Source organism: Bidens hawaiensis, unplaced genomic scaffold (genome assembly GCF_021521415.1).
Source record: "Bidens hawaiensis isolate Kalapana, Puna unplaced genomic scaffold, B.hawaiensis_p1.1 tig00038512_1, whole genome shotgun sequence".
Taxonomy (NCBI): domain Eukaryota; kingdom Viridiplantae; phylum Streptophyta; class Magnoliopsida; order Asterales; family Asteraceae; genus Bidens; species Bidens hawaiensis.
The window spans coordinates 203,458-214,130 of NW_027505548.1; the positions used below are offsets into that span (position 1 = coordinate 203,458).

Below are 10,673 nucleotides of genomic sequence, written 5' to 3' on the forward strand. Positions count from 1 at the left end.
TTGAACAGTGTTTTTCTGAAAGAAAAATAATAAACAAAAATAGTTTCTTAAAAAATCCATAAACAACAAAATTAACTTATTCAGGCTGGCTGTTGTGGCTAACAACACCGTGCCATAGGGGCACGAAGGTAGCGTCGCTAGCCAGTTTACACTTGAAGCGGTGAACATGATGCAGCACAAGACAACGTGTCAGATGGCTCCAACACAGATAATGGTGATGCCCCGTGTTAAACCAAAACAACTAGTCTAATAAAAAGAGTAATTGATAAAATGAATTAAGTTGTATAAAATATAATTATTAAATCTTTTTTTACTCTTTGCTTTGCTTTGCTTCATCTATTACCACAATAGCAACAGTAAAAAGAAAAAGAAAGTGACTAATTTAATTTAAAGAAAGAAAGAAAAGGAATAAGCGCATGTTAGCCAAACCTGCGCACGTTAGCCATTAAAGCATCTTGAAGCTCATAATTTACACTTTACACCCCTCACTCACTGTCACTGACACCACTACCATATCATACCCCACCTGATTCTCTCTCTGTACAAATAACACTCTTCCAATTACAACAATATTGCAATAAACTTACCCAAAATTGCAGACAAAAATTAAAATCTTGTATTCCCAAAAAAAAAAAAAAACATTTTTTTTTACATATACCCTCTTTATATTTCTTCACAATTAAATGTATTTCACCTGCATTGAATAATAACCATGCTTCAATCTTTCAAAATTCTCAATTTCTTCATCCTCTGTTTTCTTCCCCTGTTTCCTCTGTCTCTGTGTTATGAAGCAAGAAACCCTGAAGGTTTTGATCAATTTTTTAAATTTTTTTATATTTTTGATATGGGTTTTTGATTGTCTACATGGGTTTTTAATATCTTGATCTGAAACTATGTGTGCAGTTGTATCTTTGATTTTGATTAAAAATGGGTTGAATGATCCTCATGGGGCTTTTAGCAATTGGGATGAAGATTCTGTTGACCCTTGTAGCTGGGCTATGATTACTTGCTCAAATGATAATCTTGTTACTGGATTGTATGTTATTTTTAACATATTTATACATTTATTGTATTTGTATATTAAATATTTTTACTGTTTTATTTAATTTTCTAAAACCCTTTGTGGGTTTTGTTGCAGTGGAGCTCCTAGTCAGGGTTTATCAGGAATATTGTCAGGGGTTATTGCTAATCTTACAAACCTGCGTCAAGTGTAAGTTTTATAAATTTTGGGTTTTCTTGAAAATTTTATAGAAGTAAAAACAAATATAAAAAAATAAAACAAAATGGGTAATTTGTTGATGAATAGCCTGTTCAAAAAGCTCGCGGCTTGAAGCTCGGGCTCGTGGCTAGCTAAAAAAAGTCGTATAAAACTAGCTAAAATAACTTGATTTGAAACGAAACTGTGCTCAGCTCGGGCCATGGCTCGGCTCGTTGGCTCGATCATAAGCTCGTTTTACTTCAAGCTCGAGCTCGTTAACTTTTGAGCTTGAGCTCGAACCCACCTTGGCTCGACTCGTGAACATGATGATTATAACAAGTTGTTGTCAAGGGCAAGTTTTTATAAATTTATGTTATCTTGAAAACATTCTTGAAAATATCAAAAAATAATTAATAATAATAAATAAATAAATAAAAAGTGGGTATTTTGTTGATGATTATAACAGATTGTTTTCAAGTGTAAATTTTTTAAATTTGTTTTCTTGAAAACATTCTTGAAAATGTCAAAAAAAAAGGGTGCTTTGTTGAAATGTTGATAAAAAATTGTGTTTTCTGGAAAAAAATATTGATAACATTCTTGAAAATGTTATAAAAAATAAAAAGGTGGCTAATTTGATGAAGATTATAACAGGTTATTGCAGAATAACAATATCTCCGGCCAAATTCCGGTGGGCATAGGACACCTTCCAAAGCTACAAACATTGGACCTTTCAAATAATAAGTTGACTGGTCATGTGCCTGAGTCACTTGGTCTTTTGAATGATTTGCAATATTTGTGAGTGATTTGAAATTTCTCTCTCTTAAACTCCTTAATTGAGACATAATCTTTGATGGGTCAATTTTTGTTTTTAAGTTAAATTGACCGTTGAATTGTTTGATTTTGTTTTTCTTGATTTGATATTATTTGACCCCATGTTTGTTTTTGATTTTGTCATGTAATGAGTAGAAGGTTGAATAACAACACCTTATTTGGAGCTATTCCTTTGTCCTTGGCTTCCCTTCCTCAACTAGCACTCTTGTGAGTTTATTTATTTATTTAATTTATTATTTTTTTTGTCACTTAGGGAAAATCTTTATTTGTGTTATATGAGTTGTTGTTCTTACAAAAGGCATAGCTATTCCCACACCACATAGGTTATTTAAACACCAGGTGCTTCTATACGAGTCGTATAGGGGCTATATGAGCCGTATAGGCCAGAATTAAGCCATACTGTGTCGGAGCGTGTCTCAGTCTATACGGTTCATATAGAACCTATACGACTCGTATTGACTGAAAAAGCTGTCATAAAGTACATTTGTCAGTTATGCAAAAGCTGTACGACTCGTATAACCCCTATACGAGCCGTATATACTTATTAACACGCCTTGGGGGTGGTGTTCGAATATAACAACCCCTTACAAATTATACGGTCATACGGGCCAATATATTTATACGGGCCGTATGAGTTGGTGTTCTTACAAACCATACGGGCCAAAATATTTTATGATCCGTATGGTTTGATGTTCTTACAAATCGTACGTATTGTATGATGTGTTTGACTGACAAAGAATCGACATTTGTGGCAGTGCACATCATTGAACACGTCATATGGGCCAAAATATTTTATGATCTGTATGGTTTGATGTTCTTACAAATGGCATTGCATGATGTGTTTGACTGACACAGAATCGACTGATGTGACAGTGCACATCCTTGAACACATCATACGGGCCAAAATGTTTATACGGGTTGTAAGAGTTGGTGTTCTTACAAATCATACGGGCCAAAATATTTTATGATCCGTATGGTTTGATGTTCTTACAAATCGTATGCATTGCATGATGTGTTTGACTGACACAGAATCGACTGATGTGACAGTGCACATCATTGAACACGTTATATGGGCCAAAATGTTTATACGAGCCGTATGAGTTGGTGTTCTTACAAATCGTACAGGCCCGTATGATCTGTTAGACCGACACATAAGCGACTGATATGCACACACCACTGGCAAAGGCCATACAGCCGTTTAACTTTGTTTATACGGCCCGTATGATGATTGCCAGTGGTTTACATATAGTAGCACTCTTTATTTCGGTTTGAAATCATTGTATCATTTATAACATTTGTTCATTTCAGGGATTTGTCAAACAACAATCTCAGTGGTCCTGTTCCAAAGTTTTCAGCAAGAACATTTAAGTAAGTATGCATGAATCTTGTAGATATGAAACGGGTCAACCAACTACCAAGAACGGTTTTTTTGTTGACCCGGTTGAATTTCTTGATTATATTATGCTCTTTTCTTGATATAATGATATAAAAATGCAATCTTTATGTGTTTCTTGAACAGCATTGTGGGCAATCCTATGATATGTGGAACCCAGGCTAATGAAGGTTGTTACGGGTCAACTTTGCCCGAGCCTCTTTCTTTTGAGCTCAATCCATCATCAGGTATAAACTTTTTAATCATTTGATCCTCTTTCTGTCTCTAAACCAAGTTTCTCTCTCTAAAGGTTGCAAAATTTCAGGAAAAAGTAAGTCAAAACGAGTAGCAATCGCGCTTGGAATCAGCCTCGGATGTCTTGCTCTTCTCCTTGCATCACTTGGAGTTCTCTTGTGGAAGAGAAGCCGAAACCAAAAGCAAAGCATTCTTGACATTAATGGTATAGTTATATCCCTTTTGTCACATTTGACTTTCAAGGTCAACGGATCCCGTTTTCAGTTACATTTTTCGATATTATATTTACATTTTTTTTTCACAATTTCATAGATATGTTCAAGTATGTAACACTTTATATATACTCAGAAACTTTGATGCTAAATCTATTAAGTATGCATACTAAATTTTAGGCGACAAAAATCCAGGGTTGACCACAAAAGTCAAACATGTAAACTTCAATCTTCATGTGATCTATAGTTCTATACTAACTATTACTTTGTTTAAATGATACAATCAGATATACCAGAAGAGGGTCTAATGAACTTAGGCAACTTAAGAAGCTTCACATTTAAAGAACTTCAATGCGCAACCGACAATTTCAACTCAAAAAACATCCTAGGAGCCGGAGGATTCGGTAACGTTTACAAAGCAAAACTAGGAGACGGGACTATGATTGCGGTCAAACGTTTGAAAGATATTAATGGGACCGCTGGAGAGTCACAATTTCGGACCGAACTGGAGCTTATTAGCCTAGCGGTTCATCGGAACTTGCTCCGGTTGATCAGCTACTGCGCCACCCCGGTTGAACGGCTCCTGGTTTATCCTTTCATGGCTAATGGCAGTGTGGCTTCAAGGCTTAGAGGTTTGTACTTTGTAATATAACATAGTCTACTGTATTATTATCCAAAAGTCAACATGAGTCAAAGGTTGACCTTATAAAAATGGAAACTTTATGATATGTGTGTGGGTCGCAGTTGACATTTTCAAAAGTAAACGTGGGATGTGTTTTGGGTACTATGTGAAAGTGGTTAAGAGTTGGTACACTATTTTGGTGTTTCATGTTATTGTGGTCCTTCAAGAAATCTTGAAACATGATCAAACATAAATCTGGCAAAATGGGCGAGTCGGGTTGGATGATGGGTCAAAACGGGTTAGGGTCAGACTTGGTTTGGTCAAACGGGTTAGAGTGAAATTGAGTTCAGGTCAAAACGGACCACTTAAAAAAAATCAATTTAGTTCAGGTCAAGACGGGCCACTTATAAATTTTTTTTTGTTCGGGTCAAAACGGGCAGGTCGGATTGGATGCCAGGTCAAAATGGGTTCGAGTGAAAATCAGTTCGTATGAAAACGGCCACTTTAAAAACAATCAAATTGGTTCGGGTCAAAACGGGCCACTTAAAAAATTTTATTGGTTCGGGTCAAAATGGGCCAGTTAAAAAAATCAATTTGGTTCGGCTCAAATCGGGCACTTAAAAAAAGTCGTTTTGTTAGGGTCAAAATGGGCCACTTAAAAAAAATACATTTTGGTTAGGATCTAAACGGGCCGTTTTGAAAAGGACAACTTTTGTTCGGGCCAAAATTGGTTCAGGTTGATTCAAATATATGGTATTTGTTTGATTCCTTTTTAAACATTAATGTTCAGGTAAACCGCCACTAGATTGGAACACACGTAAAAGAATCGCGATTGAGGCTGCACGCGGTTTATTATATCTACATGAGCAATGTGACCCAAAAATCATCCACCGAGACGTGAAGGCGGCTAACGTTCTCTTAGACGAGTTCAACGAGGCCGTGGTGGGCGACTTTGGGCTGGCTAAACTCCTTGACCATGCTGACTCACATGTTACAACTGAGGTTCGTGGTACCGTGGGCCACATTGCACCAGAATATCTCTCCACGGGCCAATCTTCAGAGAAAACCAATGTTTTCGGTTTTGGGATTTTGTTGTTGGAACTCATAACGGGAATGAGAGCGTTCGAGTTTGGGAAAACGGTTAATCAGAAAGGCGCGATGCTCGAATGGGTAAGTTTTTTAACTAGAAATTTTTTTATTTGTGTGCGCATTACTTAGTTGTACTATTCGTCGACATGCATCGGTAACTTGTACTCTTTGGACTAGTAGTTAAGAGTAAGTCTACCAACTGTACCATATGGTCACATGGCCTAGACATGCTAGACATGCAATGACAACTTATACAATTGCAAGGTACAAGTCCTTGATGCACAAGGTACAAGTCTAACAGCATATTGACCAACTTGTACACTTGGAATATGGACCAAAGTGTTTCACATACATCCATATTGTACACCTTGCACAACTTAAAGCCATCAATGCACAACGTACAAGTGTTCTAAGCATCGAAAACGTTTCATTTCAGGTAAAAAAGCACACCAAGAGAAAAAAGTCGAACTTTTTGCAGACAAAGAGCTTGGAACGAACTATGATCAAATCGACGTGCATGAGATGTTACAAGTGGCGTTACTTTGTACTCAGTACACCCCTGCCCATCGACCAAAGATGTCCGAGGTTGTTAGGATGCTAGAGGGGGATGGTTTAGCCGAAAAATGGGCCGCAACACATAGTAATATAAATCCTAACACTATAAGAAAGAATGGTATGGTCCAAAAACTTGAAGACAATGATGATTACTATACATCAAGCATGCTTGGAGTGATGTTGATGGATGATGACCATGATCCCCATGCCATGGAACTCTCTGGTCCTAGATGATTATCAAATGTTGCATACTCAAATAGGAAGGTTAAGAGAATAGTGTTACATTTGGTGATTTTTTATTTTTTTTTAGTATTTAAAGGGTTATATAAAGAATTGGGGATGTATATTTGGTAAATAGGTTTGATATTTTTTTAGTTTTATTATGGCTTATTATTAGGGTCTAAATTATTTTTCAAAGCTAATATTAGGAGAATAGGTGTAGAAGAAGTTAAGTGTGATGTTTATTTACTTATGTTCTATTATCATTGGATGTGTTTTGGTATGTATAAAGTTGGTTAACTTTTTTTTTTTTAATTTGAACTCCATTTATATGTGAAATTTTGGTTGAATATTAAATTTCTTTTCACTTCAGGAAATTTACTATATATACAAATATTTATGGTATGACTGTATATGAATACAAAATAGTTATGCAAAATGTTTTTGATATTAAACTAAACTTATAATCAACTAGCAATATTAAAAGTTAGTATTTGATTTCTTTATTTTTTTTCTTTATAATTATATATATATTTAATGTGTGCATGTCCCAAAGCAAAAGTGAAGTATTGACCAAAAGTTGGTAGAGACAAGGTTTCCTTTTCCTGTCATGCCCATCTTGTTCTCACTGCTTTCCATTTTAGTTATATATTTATTTTTTTTCAAAAAAACAAAACAAGTTTAAATATAATTTTTTACTTTTACTCTTAATAATAATAACTAATAGTTATGTTCAATTGTTTATAAACTAGTTTTAATTATCCTACATTTTAACATACATTTTAAAATTGAAAAAAATAGGTGATTCAATTACATTTTAAATATAAAAGCCTATTTTATTTATATTATTTATAGCTTTATTGGCACCACTCCAATACCACTCTCACCAAACAAAAGTAGAAGATGGAATAATAACATAATTGGCAAAAATATTCCAATTCAACCCTCATGCTACAAAATAATGATTCATGAAAAGGTAATTCTATCTAAAAAATTATTCACTTGTGATGTTTTGAGTCATTAAGGTTGAGGTTTGAGTCATAAAGCTTGCTCCATCAATATCAATAAGGCTTATCTTTTCTTTTTTCCCTTATACATAATATAACAAATTATTATACGAGTGAACTGCGGTTTCGTCCATGTGATTTGTTCAAATCTACGGTTTAGTCCAATAGTTTTAAATTTGTGATTTTCGACCATGTGGTTTCATTTAACTTTCAATTAAACCTGAATTCACTAATTCCGTTAAGTATGATCGTTAAACCCATCAGCGTGTCCTTCATGTGAGGGACGGTTTTGTCCTTTTTTCCCAAAATACACCCCAGCCCCTCACGTGAACCGGGGTGTATTTTGGGTAAAAAAAGGACAAAACTGTCCCTCATGTGAAGGACACGCTGATGGGTTTAACGACCAGACTTAACAGATTACTTAATTCAGGTTTAATTGCAAGGGAAACGAAACCACAGGGACGGAAATCACAAATTTAAAACTATTGCACTAAAACACATATTTGGACAAACCACATAGACGAAAACCGTAGTTCACTTTTATTATATTAACCACATCTAGTAACTTGTTTATATAAAATAACACATAACTCATGATTGTAGGGAACAAACTAAATTATTGTGTTTTGATGCTTGGTTTTGAGTTATGTTATTCATTGATGATAATACAAAATAAGATCTAATATCACATATGCTTAAAAATTGTATCTACATATCTCAATGATAATCCCGAATTCAAAAGCCGTTAGCGAAATTCTAGTCCATTACAATTAACAGACGAACACGTTATAAAAATTTTAACTAATGACCTTTTGCTTTAACAAATTTTCCCCTCGAAGCTTTCTTCTCCATCTTCTCTCTTTTCTTCCGAGTCTTTTCATCCTCTTCAACTTCCTGTAAATTAGCATAAAGTTATAAACCGATAAAGATGGCCAAATGGGCAGGTCGTGTAACATGTCTAACAAATGATTAGCGTGTCATGAAATTCTATGATATCTTATGTTTTTAATACAATTTCTGATACTGGTCAAGTGAAAACACGTTAGAGATATGATAGACAAAAAACCTCAATATACCAATTCATTAGTAAACGGGTCAAGTGAAAACACGGATCTTACCACAACACAGATCCACCAAAACTTCCTAGATACAATAGGCGCGAGTTGCACAAAACAAGTAATGTAAATAACATCATGAAGGTATGATCCACCAAAACTTCCTAATACGTTATATATTTAGACATAATGTATAGGCCTAGCAATTTCTGATACGGACCTGTATACACGACAAACGACATGTGGCTAAACAAGTTTGGGTTTGAGCTTATTACATTTTATCTTGAAGTCTTAAATAGTTTGACAAGTTTAAGACATGGCTAAATTTGTGTTCAAACAGGTTAAACACATGTTAACATGCTCATGACCTGCTTAATCCTATTTTATATTTTTAATTTAAAAAAAAAGTAAAATAAATAGCATATGCGTTAGTTACCTTACGCCCCGCCCCGCGCTTGGTTTTTTGTTTCTAAATATTAAGAATTAGTTAAGACTATTGCGATCTTTTGGCAACTTTTGTTTCACTACATATGTGATATTTATCAATGTACAACAGATCTTAGACGTTGTACTAGAGTTAACTTGTGTCCACGCTTATTAACCTAGGCTCGTTAAAGTGCGTTGGCTGGCGCCACATGCAACCAGCATTTAATGCGAAATCGGAGCCGGACATGTAAACAGGTTGGATGAATCCTTCACAATTTCACATGCCGGAAGGATTTGTAAATTGTAAAATCATTTCAATTAAAGAAATTTGATGAAATCAAATCAAATTCAAATTCATTTGCCAACCAAACACATTGAAAATGGAATTGAAACACGGAAACAAAGAAAACTATCTTGTGAAACAGTTGTTTTACTAAAATGAAAAGGTTAATGCTTATGATCTAATGATGCCTTAACAGCTTAATGCTAGAAAAAATGTTGGCTACAGTTAAAATCAATTCGGTTCCAAACAAAACCACCATGTTTACATCTAAAACACGCAAGGCAACATATCACATACAACTTGCTCAAGTAAAAAATAGCAACCAACACACACTAAAACAGTCAAAAACACAAGATTTCCATTTCTCCATACAGATGTATCAAAGCAAAAACAGAAACTTGCAATATAAGTATCAAAAACTTAAAACACAAAAGTCTGCTAAAATCAGAATATGAATAGTAGTAGCTGCAAGCACGCACACAACAAGACGCTTAGAAAAGAGAAGTTCCCTTTCCCTTCTTGTCTCCACCGATTTCAAAATGCTTGCACCTCTGCACAAAAAAAACGATCAAAACATAAGCAAACAACCAAACACACAAACTATAAAATATAAAATATTACCTTAATCGGGTGCTGTGAGACATGCTTGCAACCTTGGCATTGCAACCTTAGCACAATCTTCTTTGTGGTTTTTGCCTAAATCATACCATCAATCATAAATAAAGTTATTAAATCTAACAAACTTAGAGCATTTTGAACCAATATAATATAAAACTTAGATGGAAATATAGACTCACCTTCTTGTGAAAGACGGGCTTGGTTTGACCACCATAACCGGATTGTTTCCTGTCATAACGACGCTTCCCTTGTGCAGCCAAACTATCCTTACCCTTCTTGTATTGGGTGACCTTATGCAAGGTATGCTTTCTGCATTCCTTGTTCTTGCAGTAAGTCTTCTTCGTCTTGGGAACGTTCACCTACAAATAAAAAACAAAATATAATCACACAACAATTTCAATTATAAAGATAAGCAAGTACAAGTGATCTTATTGTAGCTACAAGACAAACAAATCAAACTGTCTTACTCACAATAATAATAGTTTATCTTCTTCAACAAAGTGTAAAATCCAAGCATAAAAAATAGCACAATTGCGCTGACATTTGTGGTTGATTAGTACAAAGATTTTAGTTTTCACTTTCTGAAATGTTCAGAAGTTTGTAAGTTTTACAGTGTTGACTAACTCGCAAGACGCTAGTCAGACGGTGGGTATCTACTGATCTTATTTAAGCCACAAAACAGACAAATCAATACCAATAATCTTACTAATAATAATTTAAGCAGTTGATGCGGAAAAATATCAGATATCGGCCGAGGACCAATATTTGAGAAATCGGTTATCACAGTGAGATATCGGTGGGATATCGGTAATTTTAGTATCATGCAGAATTTATATATATAGCCCCTTAACACTAACAATTCAGTATATTCACCTCCTATTAACAAATTAACCTTTTGCGACAATAACAACTGTAGCAAGTAGGAACTGAT

General features: G+C 34.7%; 2 protein-coding genes across 2 annotated transcripts; one reads left to right on the forward strand and one right to left on the reverse strand.

The window, feature by feature from the left end:
• The first annotated feature begins 664 nt into the window (after window positions 1–664).
• LOC143613891 (putative LRR receptor-like serine/threonine-protein kinase At4g30520) lies at window positions 665–6,602 on the forward strand. Its single transcript, XM_077087486.1, has 11 exons — window positions 665–806; window positions 904–1,036; window positions 1,139–1,210; window positions 1,850–1,993; window positions 2,165–2,236; window positions 3,338–3,397; window positions 3,549–3,649; window positions 3,727–3,861; window positions 4,156–4,500; window positions 5,281–5,664; window positions 6,016–6,602. The coding sequence occupies exons 1-11, from the start codon at window positions 713–715 to the stop codon at window positions 6,366–6,368; spliced, it is 1,893 nt and encodes a 630-aa protein (XP_076943601.1). The 5' UTR covers window positions 665–712; the 3' UTR covers window positions 6,369–6,602.
• Window positions 6,603–9,459: 2,857 nt separating this feature from the next.
• LOC143613890 (large ribosomal subunit protein eL42-like) lies at window positions 9,460–10,101 on the reverse strand (the record flags this gene model as incomplete). Its single annotated transcript, XM_077087485.1, has 3 exons — window positions 9,460–9,675; window positions 9,746–9,820; window positions 9,922–10,101. Coding segments are annotated over 3 exons (315 nt in total), but the record flags the coding sequence as incomplete, so codon positions are not given.
• Between the last annotated feature and the right edge of the window lie 572 nt (window positions 10,102–10,673).

Coding starts and splice junctions, on each gene's coding strand:
- LOC143613891 (XM_077087486.1), top strand. CDS start 713: ATGCTTCAATCTTTCAAAATTCTCAATTTCTTCATCCTCTGTTTTCTT. Junction 1,037..1,138: donor GATAATCTTGTTACTGGATT/GTATGTTATTTT, acceptor GTTTTGTTGCAG/TGGAGCTCCTAGTCAGGGTT. Junction 1,994..2,164: donor TTGAATGATTTGCAATATTT/GTGAGTGATTTG, acceptor TGTAATGAGTAG/AAGGTTGAATAACAACACCT.